This window comes from Brassica napus, chromosome C1 (assembly GCF_020379485.1).
Source record: "Brassica napus cultivar Da-Ae chromosome C1, Da-Ae, whole genome shotgun sequence".
In the NCBI taxonomy this organism is placed as follows: domain Eukaryota; kingdom Viridiplantae; phylum Streptophyta; class Magnoliopsida; order Brassicales; family Brassicaceae; genus Brassica; species Brassica napus.
The window spans coordinates 13,721,353-13,739,380 of record NC_063444.1 but is presented as its reverse complement, the minus strand read 5'-3'; the positions used below and the strand labels follow the sequence as shown (position 1 = coordinate 13,739,380).

At 34.3% G+C, this 18,028-nt stretch overlaps 1 protein-coding gene, 2 long non-coding RNA genes and 1 pseudogene across 3 annotated transcripts; 2 read left to right on the top strand and 2 right to left on the bottom strand.

Moving 5' to 3' along the window:
- Window positions 1-197: 197 nt before the first annotated feature.
- Window positions 198-3,109, bottom strand: LOC106347097 (pre-mRNA cleavage factor Im 25 kDa subunit 2-like). Its single transcript, XM_013786589.3, has 7 exons — window positions 2,869-3,109; window positions 2,240-2,285; window positions 1,384-1,477; window positions 1,213-1,286; window positions 812-898; window positions 604-714; window positions 198-518 (listed from the first exon to the last, which is right to left on the bottom strand). Exons 1-7 carry the CDS (start codon window positions 2,985-2,987, stop codon window positions 447-449), a joined length of 603 nt encoding a protein of 200 aa, XP_013642043.1. The 5' UTR covers window positions 2,988-3,109; the 3' UTR covers window positions 198-446.
- Window positions 2,237-9,340, bottom strand: LOC106349988 (annotated as a pseudogene).
- Window positions 9,341-9,560: 220 nt separating this feature from the next.
- On the top strand, window positions 9,561-13,250 carry LOC111201899. The gene is made up of 2 exons (XR_002654838.2): window positions 9,561-10,867; window positions 10,934-13,250. It is a non-coding gene; the product is annotated as an uncharacterized LOC111201899 (long non-coding RNA).
- A 1,535-nt stretch (window positions 13,251-14,785) lies between these two features.
- On the top strand, window positions 14,786-17,651 carry LOC125580150. Its single transcript, XR_007317891.1, has 2 exons — window positions 14,786-16,684; window positions 17,084-17,651. It is a non-coding gene; the product is annotated as an uncharacterized LOC125580150 (long non-coding RNA).
- Window positions 17,652-18,028: the final 377 nt, after the last annotated feature.

The window sequence follows — 18,028 nt, the reverse complement described above, 5'->3', positions numbered from 1 at the left end:
ATCTGATTTTGTTTTCTAATTGCTGGCTCTATTGGCCTGTGAAAAGTGCTTATTGAAAACGATGAACAGAGAGATTGAGAGGGAAGCAAAAAAACAAAAGTGTACTCTTGTCTTGATTGACCACAATATAATTTGCCGTCAGACTAATCGCCAGTGACCACATCTAATGTCATCATCATCTAATAATGTTAAACAAATTCGAGAATAGAAAATATCATTTAACACTGAGTGAATAGATGTTCAACGGTTAGAAAAGACAGCCTTTAGTCATATAATGACGAATCCATTTAGATCCGAACCAGATCAATAATCTGTTTGTGCTGAAACATGAATGAACCAGAGCAAGTTTATAATGTAAGAAAACCCACACCCATCATCTCTGAACTCTGCCTAAGAAGCTCATGATCAAACAAGGTTTCTTGTTCTTGAACACCAAGTAAGTAGAATCACGAACTAATCATGTTGAAATGGAATCTGGATAGCTGTTGCGGAATGGTCGATATAACTGGTCCATATCTCTGTTCAAGGAAACGAATAAAGCGATTAGAAGTTTCGGGGTAAGAACCCATTATTAAAAGTTTGATAGTATCAGGAAATATAAACCTGAACGTTGTCATAGAGTTCAAACAAAGGGACGGCCAAGAGCTTCAAGTTTTTGGGCACTGCAAAGTACTCTTTCTCAGACAAGTGAACCACATAGAGTCTCTTACATTCCTGCCATTCCACAGATAGAAGATATAAACAAAACACACTTAGGAGATGATTAAAAGAGGCTGTTGATAAGCTACATAGCCTTCTTGTTTCCTAATACCTTTGGTTTCGTGATGTGAGGAGGGCAGTAAGGGTACATCATGGTTTCGAAGTTTGGACGCCACCATGTCGCAACACATTCTCCTACCTGTTAAAAGGAAAAAAAAACAGAGCCTACGGATCAAATCAATATTCATAACTCAAACAGACATGTGTGGAGTTGTCCCAAAGTCTTTTTTTTGTCAAGTAATTAGCATATCAATCTCTAGCAAAGAGACCAGACCTATCTTTGTTTTCTTCTACGAATCCCTCGTTACTAGAATTCCAAAGTGTAATAACCAAAAGGTTTGAATTGCTTCTAGTTTGCATTAAGTGCAAGCACATGCCACACTGACTTAGTTCTTTTAAGGCATCTACCTGTACCTATCAGTCAAAGAAATAGAGATGAAACCAGGATGGTACCTTCCAGTCAGGTACAAGACCAGCGGAATTGCCTCCAAGCTTACTGGTCAACTTTCTCTTCAGGCCTTCAACTTCTGCAAGACATAACACAGTTCACCATCCAAAAAATGAATCAACAAAAAAAATCGCAGAAGTATAGAAAGTACAAACAAACAGATGGATGCTGCATACCATTCTCTCCAGGCTTCACGCGTCCACCTGGAAGTTTGCAGAAGGTGTTACCAATTTGCAGGAGAAGTATGTGAGGATGGTTGTGTTCTTGTACCTGAAAGGTTGATCAGCCAAAGGTATCAATAAAAATCCTAGGGTTGGAAGGTATATAACAAATCTGAAATCATAGTCGGTGGTAACAGTTCTAGACATGACACTGATCATTCACTTAACATACGTTTATAAGATTGACCTTTAGGATGTCAATATATTATCTTATGTTTTCAAGAAAATATCAAGAGATGAGAGCGTGAGCTGTGAAGTAGATGTTACTCTATGGCCAAAACATGAAAACTTAGAAGGGGAAGGGTGCACACAAAGAAGGAAATAAACGAGAATACAAAAAGCATAATATCTGCCTACTAAATGGCGTTGATAAAAAAACTGACTAGACGAAGCAGCAAAATGTTACCACAAGTCCACTAAATCCATAAGCTTGTGACTTGACTAAGTGTGCTTTAATCGATCATTATCAAAAGCTTCTTCTAGATATAAGGTTATTCAAACAGCACAAATTTGAGTCAGAGACGGCATAAGGAAGCAGATGCCTTTAATAAAATGTCACAAAGTTAAATTATGCATGTTTACAGAGAGCGCTAAGATTAAGTACAAGTAAGTTTTAACACTTGAGTAGCAATATCTCTATGAAAAAATAAGAATGCAATTCATGAACTACATAGCTGATCCACTGATTGTATGACAGAGGGTGGTGGTCCAACATATAAAAAGAACTACAGAGGAGTTGGATAACATATATAGTCAACCGAAAACAGCAAAACATAAGCTCACAAGTCGAGAAAGAAGGAATAACACATACCAGCAGAATGGCGTCAACGCTAGTCCTCATGCCCTCTTTCATATAGCTGCAACGCAACACACCATCAAATATTCAACAAAATAAGAAAGACGATACTTCACTCATCAGAATGTGTAGAGTTAAAGCAATACAACTCCAGACTAGGACATAATCACTTATACTGGGAAAAGAGAATGAGACTTTGGACCAACTTACAAAACAAAAATGTACTCTTTTCAGTTAAAAAAAGTTTATAGCTTTGTTTCACTGAAACAGATGTTTCTTACCAGTTCTACTACTAATACATGTATCAAAGTTCTAGTTTTCTGAAACAGATTGCTTGAGAAAAACCGCCACATAAGCCATAAGGATATTCACCAGGAGATAACACCCAGAAACTAAATGATATCAAAGGAGACCATGGAAAATTCTCTGATTTGGTTTCCCTCAAAAAAAAAAAAACAATTTGTGGTGAAGCTAGTAAATTTTGCAGAAGCAAGATCGCAGGTATGATAAGAAAGATGATGATCTAAGCATGTAAAGGCCGGAGCTTTCTAGGGTTTTTTTTCTTTCTTTCTCTTAGTTCTGTTAATCTTCTTCAGCAAGTTACAAGGAAACAGAAGATAAAGAGGAAAGAGAAGGAATCGTACTTTATTTTCATACGAGCGAGTCGATCCGCGACGGAGGTGTCTTTTTCGAGCTTCGGTTCTTTTGTTCCGAAGCTGTAGTTCGAAAGCGGGTACGTGTTCACAATCTGAGACATGGCCATCTCCCTCTCTCTCTCTCTCTCTTTCTGTTTACTCTCTCCCGGATCCACTCACTCAATAATGTCGGAATCTTCTTCCCCCTCTCTCTCTCTCTGTATCGATCTATTTGATCAGCGGCGGCGGTAGAGGATTTAGTCTCGACGGCGATGACACCGTCATGTCTCTGTGCTCGAGTTTTCTTAAAAGGCGTATCGAAACGATCTGTGTGGCCCGATAAATATTTGGGTCGCGTTTGAACAGGCCCATTTAAAGCCTGGTCCAGAAGAACCTCCCGAAACCGCTTCTTATGCTTTGTAGACTAGACACTACTTTTCTGATGACACAGGCTTCATGCATACCATGAATGGGAAAATGTTCTATTCCCCTGTTAACTAATTGTTCTCGGCTTTTTCACACACGAACTTTTAAACTATGCAAAAAACCACATGAACAACACGAAAATAGCTTATTCCCCTATGAACTAGTTTTTTTCTGGCTTTTTCACACACAAACTTTTAAATCATGCCAAAAAGCACATGAACAACTCTATTTTTAAAATTACATACACAAACTATCTATTTTAAACTAATTCTCCTAAAACTGTAATGGTGTAATTTAAACGTTAACTTGGTTTATGACATGTGGAAAACCGGTTTAATTTGGGTTGATAAAAAAAATACCATGTCGTTCTATTCTTTTTTTCTTTTTTGTCAATTGCTCTTTTTTCAGAAATCGTTTTACTCTTCATCATCTGTTGGGGATACTGCACCGATTTTATAGTTCCTTGTGGCAATACATGGAGATTGTAAGCTAGTAGTTGCTGCTTTTCTTTCTTTATGCATCATGTAAAACATTTTATTATTCTGCGGAATAATAAATTGTATCTCCAATTGATGACGAAGAGTAAAACTATTTTCGAAAAAGAAGAACAATTGACAAAAAAAGAAAAAAGGATAAAACTACATAGTATTTATCAATCCAAATTAAACCGGCTCTCCACCTGTCACAAACCTAGTTAACATTTAAATAACACCATTTACAGTTTTAGGGGAATTAGTTTAAAAATCGATCGTTTGTGTATGTTATTCAAAAAATAGAGTTGTTTTTGTGCTTTTTAGCATGGTGTAAAAGTTCGTGTGTGAAAAACCAGGAAAAATAGTTCATAGGGGAAAAATAGTTCATAAGGGAATAAACCACTTTCCCGTTGTTCATGTGGTTTTTGGCATGATTTAAAAATTCGTGTATGAAAAAACCGGGAACAATTAGTTCACAGAGGAATATGCCATTTTCCCTATGAGGAATATTGCCAATATTATTAATGGACCTAATATGGGAGGAGAAAGCTGCTATATCCGTCTAGTTGCTTTAATTTCCATAATGGCTCTCCCGTAGCATGGAGAATAACAGTATGAGCTTATGCTTTTATTACATCTCTTACATATGTTAAATCATATATGTTTTTAGTCATATTCCCTTTTGGTTTCCCAGGTTGGTTGGTTCCTTTAAACCAGCTTCATTCGCCAAGGAGCACGTTCTTGATGGTGTTTTCACTCGGACATGTGCGACATCACACAGTTTTCACATAATATTCTATATATTCCCCAATGTTCATAATGTAAATGCTTCGTTTTATTAGTCGCTTTTCTTCTTTGGGAGGGTTTCACATTTCATCGCCATGAGCTGCTCTATGGTTTTCACCTTTCAGCTGTCGCGTAGGCTTTTCGCCTGATAAGCTTTTTCAGGTGAGTGAGCTACAATATTTCGCCTGATGATAGAGAATATAATCAGCACAAGATGAAGTATGTTTCTCCTTCTCCCACTTTTTCTTTCAGCTTGTGTCTCTTTTTTGAATTTCACTTTTCACCTGGTAGAGTAAAGCATATATAGTACTTGTGGGGTCCTAGAATTGGATCCGCCAATTTTTGGGAGCTGGAGCCTCGTAGAGGAAACAGCTGGATTTGGAAGAAGTTATGTAAGCTGAGATCAGTCGCGAAACCCTTTGTGGTGTGTGAGGTTGGGGCGGGTCAAACAGCTAGCTTCTGGTATGATAATTGGACGGATCTAGGATCCCTGATTCATCTAACTGGTGAGCGAGGTCCATCAGTCTCGGGTATGCATAAGGATGCGACAGTGGCTGAAGCCTTAGTAAATGGTGAGTGGTGGCTGAGTGCTTTTCGAAGCAGAAACGCTATCATAACCTTACTAAAGCAATGCCTTCCTTCGCCTACTCCTATAGTGCAATCGTCTTCCAACCGTTTCTTTACAGAAAAGACTTGAATCACTCTCCATCTGCCAGGTCCGTCGGTATCTTGGCATTCACAGATTTGGTTTAAAGATCGAGTTCCAAAACATGCCTTCATCTCATGGCTGGTTGCTTGGAATCGATTAGCTTCATGAGATAGAGTGCGAGGTTGGGGAGTTGATGTGTCTCCGAGCTGTCTGCTGTGCTCAGGCTTTGATGAATGCATGCAACACTTGTTCTTTGATTGCACATACAGTGCTGAGATATGGTCCCATTTCTGCTCTCGCCTGCACTTATCCCCTCCTACTTTGTTTGAGGATTGTTTAAGGTGGTTAAAGGCGCCCACTTTAGATACTAATAGTATCCTCATCACTAAACTACTCTTCCAAGCTACCATATATTTGATTTGGAAAGAGAGAAACTCTCGTTTGCACTCTGGAATCTGCAGACCTACCTAAGCTATCATTCAGGAATTAAAGAAGACTATGTCTTTGAAGCTGGATCCACACTCTAGAAACATGAGGCTAGCTAGTAGCTCTTCTCTTACTTATTTGGGTACTTGGCTAAGTTTTTTTAAGGGCATTGCTAAGTCTCTTTAAAGGTTTCTTAGTTAGATTCCTAAAGGTAGGCTAGTCCCTGTAAGAAAGTTTTTGAAGATGAAATAAAAAGTAAAGTTTAAAAAAATAAATAATATATATATATATATAGTACTTGTTTTTGGCCATTAGGGATGAATGAGAAAAAAATCATTTGAAGCCATTAATCTGTGATCTTTATGAGAGATCATAAGGCCGTCTATGACTGTACCGTTGAAATGGAAGAGGAAGATCTTATTCATAATGTTTGATGGATTTCCCTATGATACAATGAATAATAAGAGTAAGAAAATCTTTTACTTCTGTCTTGGTTTAACCTCATGTCTTGATAATGTCATTCATGTGACGAAATTTAGTTTGCTTTATACACTTCAGGCTGAAGCACATTGTCTATATATGTTTGCTTTACCTATTAGCATCACTTATATATTATCTCTTGTGCACCATCAAGTATGTTCATTTCTATACTTCATAGTGGAAATCAAATCAAACAACCTGTATCACAGAAATGTTTTAAAGTAAAAGAAATGCAAAAAACTTAAAGAAAAAAAAAATATATATATATATCATCCGGTTTAAAGCTGATGAAAACATATTTAAAAGAACAGAAGGAAAGCTGAGATAAGTTTCAGTCATGCAAATAACATAAAAACATAGCAAATTGAATCTAAAGAAGCAAAGGTATCTATAATCATCTAGATTAAGCAGATTTAATCTTGCCCATAGTACGATCCATGAGTAGCTCAACTTTTTTGACAAAATCTTGATCGACATCTTCACCTGGTTTAACGCTATGCAACATCTGATATCCAAGTGTTAGTAGACATCCTACACGACTTCTGTTTGGATCAGTCTCTCCTCCTCCGTCTGGCAATATCGAGAACCCCGAAGGAAGAATCTGCACAGAATCTGAATTTTCACTTGCCAGGATCTTCTCCATGTCCACTGGTGCATATACCAGTAATGCACCAGATGCATCATTCCACGTCTCTTGTAGAACTGAGTTACCTGGTTCCTGTTTTTTTTTTTTTTTTTTGCAAACTATATTTGAAAAACATATATTCAACAACATAAAAAGAAAGAGCAGATCTGTTTCGAAACTCACGATTTGAAGAAGAGAGACTTCGTTTCTATGGAATCTTGATTTTTGAATCTTGATCTTTTCTTCAATGGAGGTGGTGACATCAATGGCCAAGATATCCCACTGGTTTCTGAAACTTGGGTTGATGAGGAAATCAAACGTTGTTTTCTTGCTCACTGGTAACCAAAGAGAAGTGGCTGCACTCAACACAATCCTGGTATGCTCACCCACGTTTGTTCTTTCGGATCATCACTCTTATGTCTTGTCTCGCACTCTCTGAATCATTACTCTTCCATATGCTCGCCGGAGTGGCAGTGATACACAAGTAGTAGTTTATAGTCATACGCTGAGCTAGCTTCACTATTTCAGTTGCAACTTTTGAAGACAGTCCTACATGGGAAACATATATCACAAAACCCTAAGTGATACTATATATGGACTTGTAATTATATTTTAGCCTTAAACATAATCTAGTTATTGTATTGAATATCTGCCAAAACACTAAATCGCGTTTTAATAATTGTTAGCAATTGATAGACAAATTGTGTTTTTCATCCATTTTTCAATACGTATTTAAGAAACATTAAAAAAAAAAAACTAGAGTCACCTGGGTAAATTTCATCAAGGTTGATAGATGCAAGGGTTGAAATATTTTCGCAGTGTCTCTGCAGCGTTGTGAGCCACCTCTTCGCACCTAGCCCGATTCTAGAACTTATCAAAAGCTCGGGGAATTGAGGGATTAAGCTCTCATCATATTCGATTTGTTCAATCCACTTTACCTGTAAATTCAAATATTCTCTATGTAGTATTTCTAAGTGAAACCAAATATATATAACCCAACTCACATTGAAAGTTAGAAGTGATCTATACTACCAAATTAAAAAGATACATGATTTAGAAGTAACCTCGGAGTAACCATTGCCACAATCTTCTATAATAACACCTGAAGGTAAGCGGTAAGAACCATCATCAGGCGAGAAGTTCAGATTTTCTTGACGAGGAGTGAAGTCGACAACCACCCAAAACCCCACTCTGAGCATCTTGCAGTACCTAAGAAACTTTACTTGTCTCTTTGGCACCAAGGGAGAAATAACTTGAAATTCTGCTGTAATCTGCCCAAAGAATTTAATCACCAACTTGAAATATTTATTCTTTTTGGATTATCAGAAAATATTAGAGATGATTCAAAGACACAATTACCAGTCTAAGTGATCCACTTCTAGGCCCACCAGAACCTTTGGGTATCAGGTTATGGATTGATGTCACAGGCACAATAGGCGCAAACACGTTGATCCAGTTGTCCTGTCCAAAAAGAAAAGAAAAACAAAGACTGTAAATGATTAGGGTTTTGAAACATATGTAGGGTATATCTATTTTTTTTTTTTGAATAATTGGCACTAAAAATGGTTAAGAGGTTGTTACCGCCGTAAAAGTCTTGACCAGAGCCAAGCTTTCCATATGAACTGTCGCTGTTTCCCTAGAAGCCTCTATAACATATCCAGGAGGTTTTTCAAAACCATTTTTGAAAAAACTTTTATACTCTTGATAGTCCAATGTTACTCTGTTAGAGCTTGAGTCTATTATCCATGATGGAGTGTTCACTTCTCCCAGCATAATCAACTCATTCATAGCAATATCAGCAAGTTCCAACAATGATTTTATGTTAATCGGTAAAGTTTTACCACCAGAATCAACTTTATTTAGTGGTGTATCACTTCCTGGTTGTGTGTCATGTGGATTGACCGTCAATGTTGATCTATCATTAATCATCGGACCAAGTTTTGTTAACAAATCGCTTCCAGGATTGAGCATTAAAGTACGAGAAGAAGGTGGAGCTGGAATGTCCAAAAAATCGTCGTCCACAAACGAATCGTATGCCGCTAATGCATTTCCTAGAGGACTAGATAGACTGGCCAACAAATCATTCGTAAACGAATCACGCTCCACTGGTGCATTTTGTATGTCATCTACCCTCGCTTGGGTTCCCATAGGATGAGGACACTCCTGGTATATACTACACACAAAAAGAAAAACAACAAAAGTAAAAGAGTGATTAACGTCCATTAATCTCAAAAATTTGATAGAAAGTTGCATAATGTAATTAAAGAAAGCGAAAAAAACTTTTCGGGTTCTTGGATCTGTTGAGGGATGGGCATAATGTTTCTTATAGTATTTCCTCTATCATGATCACCAGCACCAGATGCGGCACCCATGATATCATTAATCTCATCATCTTCAGCTATTCCCATAAAGCTTGGACTGGAAATGTATATATACGCATCATCATAATCATCTTCTTGCCCATTCATTTTCCTTCTCTGCAGTAAGCTAGACAACCACTACAAGAAAAATGGGTTTTAATAGCAGATCGGGATAGCGTTTTTTTCGATTGTGCTATTGTTGACATATCTCTTACTTTTAGATAGCGTTTGCGAAAATACAAACCCTATGTTAGGTTGGTCCGATTTTAATTTCTCCAAAACACTTTTCGGACATAGTATACATAGCACTTTTAGTTTTGAAACGCTATGCATATCTAAAGCGGAAAAATAATTGATTTTCTCTCTCGTACTTGTTTCACTTTTCCGCTTACTATATTTTACATAACACTTAAGGTGAAACGTCTATAATAGCATATGTTTAATAGACATATATTTAATAGCACATAATTAAAAATGCTATATTTGTCTTTTTAAATCCCTAAACCGTAAACGAATTTTTAAACCCTAAACTTTAAAACATATATTTTAAACTCAGATATTAAGTATATAGTCAAAAACTATTTATGTTTCATAAATTTAATCTCAATCTCAATACCTCAAACTTTTAACTCTCAAACCCTGGGCTCAAACCCTATACTCAAACCTTTAAACCCTTAGACTAATTTCATTTAGTATAATTCTTTTATTTAAAATCTTTAAACTAATTTAAGATTACAGTTTAAAAATTAATCTCAAATCTCAATACCCCAAACTTTTGATCCTCAAATTCTATTATATTTTAAAATTTAATTATCATGTTTAATTCTTTAAATTTATGCAATTTTTGAAGTGAAATGAGAAGAACAATTTTATTTTTTTAGGACCATTGATTGAATTTGATCTAGTGGCAACAATCATTATTTGACTTTTGAATCTCTAAACCCTAAACATTAAACACAAACTTTAAACTATAATACTATAAACTTTATAATACATGAAAACTTAAACTTCAGATCTTAGATATAAAACTAAAAAATTGAATATTTTTGAAATTCTCAAATCATATAATTTTTTTTATCAAATCAGTTTTTAATCATATAACCACAAAATTCAAATGCCAAACTTAAATCCTCTAGTTCATAAACTTTAAACTATATTTCATATATCCAAATTATAAACCTTAATTTTAAATTTCAAACTTAAATCCTCTAGTTCATAAACTTTAAACTATATTTCATATATCCAAATATAAATCACAAAATCATAAACTTTAAACCTTTTCTTAAAATAATTTTTATTTTCAAAAATATATCATAAATATTTTTATACTAAACACACAAAATAAAATAGAAAACAATGTTATTAAGAAAAATAGGAATCAAATACAAAAATTTGATTGGTCAACACAAACTGGCCAATCACATACAAGGACGGAGATCATGCTTTATATAATCACAACCATTGATTAAACTTTTTGAAGGGTCCATATTACTCCTACTTCTTCTCCTCTCTCTCTCTCTGTCGCTTTTGTTTTCAGATCCAAAAATTTTGTAACTGTCTAGACTCACAAAACTCATCTTCTTTCTCTCTGCATCTTCAGTTTCTCTAAGTCACAGACTCATTGTCACCATCCTCTGTCGCTCAGTATCCTTCTCCTTACAGATAATGGAGGTCGTGAGACAACAACAGAGGAGGAGCATCCCATCTACTCTATTCTCTCTCTCTCTGAACCGTGATGCCTCCTCTCTGTCCTGTGACGAAGTGACGCCTCCTCTCTGTTCTGGTATTCATTCTTCTCTTTTACCCTCTTTGTTGTTTACTTGATTAATTTTTTTTGGTTTGTAAGAAGGTTTCAGAGAAAGACTAGAGCAATAGCGTAAGCTTGGAGAATCAGAGCAAGGTGGGAGAAGACAGAGCAACGGCGTCGGAGAAGACCGAGCAGCGGCGTAGGGGAAGACAGAGCAGGGGCGGCGTTGGGGTAGACAGAGATGGTCGCGAGCAGAGATGGTGGTGCGGCGGGTGAGGACTGGAAGATGAAGAAGGCAACAAAGTTCATGGCTTGATAAGACGATGAAGATCATGGAAGAACACGACAACGAAGGTGGTGGTGCGACGGGTGAGGGTTGGAAGATGAAGAAACGACGAAGGTGGTGGTGTTGGGGTGGCGCTTAGTTAGTACTAATTAGGTTAAAGCTTGGTTTAGTTAGTAATTAGGTTAAAGTTTTTGGTTTATTATTTAATTATATATTTTTTTATATTTTTGTAATCCAATTTTGTTACAGATCAATATTAATAAAGAAATTTTAAATATCTGAATTAATTTTAAATTTTAATTATGCTTTTATTTTTAAATTATTAACTGAAAAATAATTCTAAAATAAATAATTAACAAAATATAATTTACAATATATAGCAGAAACAAATTGCTACAGTAGTTTTAACAATAACAAATCAAAAACGCTGTTAATAAAATAAATAATAGCATTAAAGACATGCTATTAAAAAAAATTTAATTGCATATTGAAAAGCGCTATTGTAGTGGAAGAAAAAATAGCAACGCTAAAAACCGCTATGTAATGTCATTTACCTATTATGACGGGCGATGATACAGCGCTTCAAAAACCGCTATCGTATCGTTACATAGCGTTATTCGTCCGCTATAAAAACACATTTTTCTTGTAGTGAACATACAGTTAATTAGTATTTGCTAAGTAATAAGTTATGTGATTTTGCTCTATATTTAAGGAGTGTAGGTATTTCTTGCTACCAAAAGAGCCAGTTACAATTGACATAATAAAAACTAAAATAACATGATTTTAGGTATTCTGATTGTCAGTATATCCATTGACAAATAGGAAGAACAAAAATAAAAATAAATATCACTATATATCCTCTTCACCAAGTCAAATAATCATTGGTTATGTCTAAAATGATATATAACTTTTCTTTTGAAATTTAAACAAAAAAAGTCATCTGCAAATAATCTCATTTAAATAACATTAATCATTTTGTTTATCCGGTGTTAAAAAAATCATTTTTTATCCCAACAATGATCTAAAAGATGATGTTATAAGATAAGTGGGAAGATTAATTTCTGTGTACTAAAAATAAAAATTTAGATTTGGAAAACCATGATAAATATATATATTTTATCTAAAACAAAGAAAATCTCTCTAAAACCCGTACTAGTATGTATATGTTTGGAATCTCCAACTGAATTCTCTGCCTCACAGCATATTTATATACAAAATTATATGAATAGATATGTGAAAGTTTTATCTCTATAAAAGAAATTCAGTATTTTACCTAGTTTTTGGTTTTGATCTGTAGTTTTGATTTCTTTACTTTGTTTGACTGGTATTTATAATTTTAGAAGAATGAAGAAGATATATATAAAGTTCAAAAATAATAAGATAGATGAGAAATAGGAATGAAAAAGAAGAACAAGGAAAATAGAAAATAAGGATGTAAAAATGAGAAGTCAAAGTCAAAAGAGAAGAGATGAGATAATAAGGTAAAAAATAGTGGAGGATGGATTTGATAGATATGGGATATGAAGACAAAAAAAAAGAAACATGAGAGAGAAAAATATTATGAAGATAAGAAATATGAGGTCATAAATGAGAATGGAAGATATTAAAGATATGTATAAGAGGTTCTACAAAATGTGAAGGCAAAAGCAAAAGGAATGAAAAAAATGAGAAGAAGTTCCGTAGAAGAATTGAAAAAATGAGAAATATTAAAGAAAAAAAATGCAAGAAAGATGAAAGATATAAAGCAAAAAAATAATAAGGAAGATGTAAATATGGTCATAAATAATCTTCAAAAAAAAATGGTCATAAATAAGAATAGAGGAGATAAACTATATGAAAAAGAGGTGAGATATGAATGCAATAAGAAAAATAAAAGAGATAATTGATAAGGCATCACCAGCCGTGGACTCCAACTGATCAAATGCGAAGAGTAATTGATAAGGCTATTAGAAACATGATCGTCTACGGTACAAGCCAGGTCACAAGTATGGAGGTCTTCTCCAGCGTTGGTTTCTGATTACCACATAGCTTGTTTTCTCTTTCTTTTATATACCATACCGTAAAGAAATCATAGTCTAAAGATAGAGCTTTGTACATAACATTATTTGATTGATCAATAAATTTTAAATTTCATCAAAAAAAAAAGAGATAAGAGATGAAAAAGATAAGGAATATGAGAAATGAAAGAAAAGGACAAGAAAAATGAAAAATATGAAGTCACAAAGAAGAACCAAAAAATGAGAAATGTGAATAAAACATATGAAAAATATATATGCAAAAAAGGATTAGAGGAGATGAGAGATATGAAGTCATAACACATAACAAAACACTAGATTTTGATCCACATTTTATAAGTGTAAGATTAATTTAACAAAATTTTAATTTTTTGATATTTATTCATTTAATATAATATATAATTGCATATGTAAAAATCTTAGATATGTGAATAACTAAATGTCATTCTTAAGTAATCCAAGAATATAATATGCCTAACATTTTAATACTTTAACTATGTAGAAAAGTAATATGCTACAAATAATAACTCATAAGTGATAGACTTTAACTAAAACACATAATTTAATTCATTGCGAACACAAACATTTCGATGTTACAACAAAATTTATAGGTATATATTAGTTGAAATGTGAGGAAAAACAAAAATACAACTCTTTCTTAAAACACATTACAATTGATGATAAAACATACATATAAAATCCGAATGTTTTGGAAATAAATGGATATGATAAGGAAGAATACAACAAGTATTAAATGCACGGATCGAAATGCCGATGGATATAACAAGAAGAATACAACAAGTATAAATTCATGTGGTCTAGTAGAATTTACACGTGGGCTGCAGCACCCGAGACCGAAGACCGTTACACGGTGAGCCACATGGTGACGTCCTGGCAGCGTCCATGCTCACTTCGATCTCTAGTCTGAACCATTTCGGTGGGACCACTCGGTTAGCAAAAAAAAAAAAAAAAAAAAAAGTATAAATTCATCGATAGGAAATGTTGACTATGTGTTACCTTCGTCAACCATGAGGAAGGGGGCCTCCAAGTCCAATCTCCCATTCATTAATTGGTGCCTAGAACAGAGGATGTGGTGCATTAACAAGTCTACGACCCATATATTCAATGTATTTGTATCAGTAGAACCGAGGTGATTGCAGAATCTGTGATCATCCAATATAAAACCATGCACAGTTTAAATAAACATATGCCTTTTTTTCAATTATTCGCTATACAAGAATTAAGAAACTAAAATAACCGTAGATCTAATGTCTTATGCGGTTAATTAATGAACCGATAATAATCTTATGTTGTTAGTCTCACGTTAAAACAAAATATTTATTGACTTATTAGTTAAATAATTATCAAACGAAACAATAATCTATGACGGTAGTTTTGTTTTGAATGAATGTTAAAGTTATTCAAATCGAAAACTTTTTTACAACACGTGTGGCTTTGTTTTTAAAGTGTGTGCAGAAATTTGAACTGAAAAAAGGACTAAGCAAATTGCTCATGAGAGAGCTAAGTCTGAGGTGTGCCAAACTAAGTCTCAAGTTAAAATAACTGTATATACACAATAACATGAATTTTACATACCATGTTTTTGGCTGTCTCGGCTGAATTTATGGATATTGCATGGTCTTTTCGGGAATGGTGTTCCCAACATGCTTCAGCCGAATCGTCTTTATAATTTGCAACCACCACATTCACATGATAACAATCAGGAGCAGCAGATGCTTTACCAGCTGTTGCATGAGATGTCTAAAAACGGACCAAGTGTGCAACATCAACAGCCTTTTCAGGTCAAAGTGGTGGTAACGGTAATGCTGAGAGAAACCCAACTGCCTCCACTCCCAACATCTCTGGAGGAGGATGAGTTAGGTCCGCAACAACAGTTTTAAAGCAGCTACAAATAACAACCTTCATTTTTCAGAAATCGGTTTCAGAACTATCTCACAATTTCTCAGAATATAGTCTTGAAAAGCAGCATATATATGGTGCCTTGTAAAATCCCTACGGAACCAAGGCATTGTTACGTTGACTTGACATAGAGAAAGAGTTTTTAGGCTTACTTCTCTCACGTAGGTTGGTTTGGTCTTTGTATAGAAACTAGACATATGTGACCAGTCAAGGAAATTGTGATTTGTTGTAACCCATATAAGCATTTTAGCACCTTTTTTTTCTTATTTTGGTGATTGTATGATGAATTCTTAGATTATAACATTTTCAAGTAATCTTAGGGGTGATTAGTTGGTTTATAACAAGTGTTTATAGTTTCAATTTATACTTACAAATCATAAAAATTAACTCATACTTTATTTAGGTTTTAAAACTACAAAATAACTGTATAAACCCTATTTTCTATAACATTTTTTAATAAATTGTAAAAATATATTGTTAGGTAAAATTTCCACCGTTATGCCCCAACCAATCATCTACTTATTATTTCTATGCTTTTTATGGCAATATGTTTATAGAAAATAGTTTTAAGGGTTATTGACTACTGAAGTTTAGTGGATTCCAAAAGGAAAATTACATCTTATGACTAAAAAATAAAGTGTAATTAAGAATGTAACTAAAAAAATAAAAAGTCTCTAATATTTCTAAAATATATACTATATTATCCTTACTTATCGGTTGAAAAGAAAAAAAACATATTTTCTTTCATTAGCAATCACCAACACCGCCTCCTCCATAATAATATCAACCACCACTTCTTCACCAACCACATCTTTCTTTGTAACCACTATCACCTTTTCGTAATCACAATCACCTCTTCCGTAATCACCTGGCCACCACCATCATAGCCACCGCAGTCACGACCACCATGAAAAGACAATTAATTGTTCTGAAAAGAGAAAGTTAGTTGCTAGTCGCCAAAAAAATATAGCCATCTTCCTCGATGATGACGATCAAACGAGGGGAGATGAAAATCTAGGTGAATCATGTGAGAATTCTAGTGATTAATTATTTTACGGCTCAACAAGCGACAGTGAAAATCAGAATTTATGCAGTATATTCTATTTTATATTACTCATCTACATAAAATAGAAATGTAACTTTGCAATGTATCCTCCTTCCCCTCCTGCTCTTTTGTCTCTAATAATTTTTATCTTTCATAATAATTATTAAAGATAATATAGTTACTATTCTATTTTACTGCCCAAATTTAATATACTATTCTCTTTTGTTGTATTCAATTATATTTGGAATTTATAGAATAGAATGTAGTTGATAATATCTATTTTTCCCTCTTTTCCTATCTTCATCTTCTCCTCATCATCGCCCTCTTCCTCCTCTTTCCTCCTCCTCCTTCCTCCTCCTCCTTTTTCTCTTCCTTTGCTTCTTCATCCTTCTACTCCATATAATCGGATCCATTAGGTTTAAACTTTCTTCTTGTATAAAGATTATTTTTCTATGTACATGCATCTTGTCATCCACCATTAACATGGCCATCACCACCACAACAGTTACCTCTGTTACAAAAAACCACATCTTCCTTTATATTCACAATCGCCGCTTCCTCCAATCACCACAGTCATCGTTTCTTCGGTTTGCCATTTCTGCTTTTGCGGTTTCCTTTGATTTGATCACATACGTTTCTTTATATATACTACCATCATTCAGACATCCCATCATGATATATTTACTGATAACATGTACAAAGAGAATCTATAATCGAAAAAAACAAATTCTATGAGGAATCAATCAATCATGTGTTTTTTGAATGTCCACTTGCAATTTTGAGCTTTGTCTAAAATTCCTTCGAATCCAGCTGGATCCCCAACACCATCGATTTTTTCGAATATGGATTATCTTTTTTTGGAGACTACCTAAGAAGTTTGATTTTAGCTATTTTCCTTGGATCCTATGGTATATATGAAAAAATCAGAATGCAAAAGTTTATAGGAATACAGAATGGGAACCCACAAGAGATTCTACGTGTTGCAGAAGTAGAGGCAACTTTATGGGTTGAGGCGCAAACTACTGATTTGAGGATACAAGGAGATGTTTATCTTGTTGAACAAGATCACCAAGATAATATTGCGGGTTGGTGTTATCTAGATGGCTCATGGAAGGAACTTGATAAATTTTTGGGTCAAGGATGGTTTTCTTTTACAGGGGAGACATCTAGTAAGATCATGGGATTGATGACAATACGTCACAACCTATCACCTTTACATGCTGAATGTAAAGCCTTGATATGAGTTATGGAATGCATGAAGATTCTACAGTTCACTTAGGTAATGTTTGCAACAAAATGTTCTCAATTGGTGAAGATAATGTCTACACCGACTGAATGGCCAGTTTTTGCACCCCTTTTGGACGAAATACAACAATGTAAGGCGTTTTTTCTTCATTTCTCACTCCAGCATATTTTCAAAGCAAAAAATATAATGGCAGACAAACTTGTATGAAGTGCTCAAAACTGCCTTTCAGCTGTGTACTATGTTGGTTCTTCAACTCCAGTTTGAACTTCTGATCTGGCTTCAAATATATGATAGATATTATATTGCTACCTTGTTGTTTAAAACAATACCATGAAATCTAATTACGACAAAATCAATAATATATTCTTAATTTTGTTTCAAAAATTGTTTATTTCTCAAATCAACCCATTCCATAACCCAAACAGAATCTTTTTTTGGACTGATAAAGTATTTTATTCCAAATAATTATTCTGCAGTAAAGTTTACCGTCAAACATTAGCATTAACTGATAGTATAAACTTTCCACACACTAGTAGGAATTATGGTAATAGATAAATGGGAAAATTGTTTTTTTAGAGCAAAAAAATGATAACTATGTCCCTTTAGACTAATCTCACGTACTTTATGTCCTATTAGGCTAATGTTTTTCAAAATGGCAATAATGCCCTTAAAATTGTAATTTTTA

Bases quoted from the DNA above. Each gene is read 5' to 3' on its own strand.
- LOC106347097 (XM_013786589.3), bottom strand. From the start codon at position 2,987: ATGGCCATGTCTCAGATTGTGAACACGTACCCGCTTTCGAACTACAGC. The intron at 1,287-1,383 runs GTATGCAGCATC...TATGTCTTGCAG, and splicing joins CGTGAAGCCTGGAGAGAATG to AAGTTGAAGGCCTGAAGAGA. The intron at 519-603 runs GTTTATATTTCC...TTCCTTGAACAG, and splicing joins AACTCTATGACAACGTTCAG to AGATATGGACCAGTTATATC.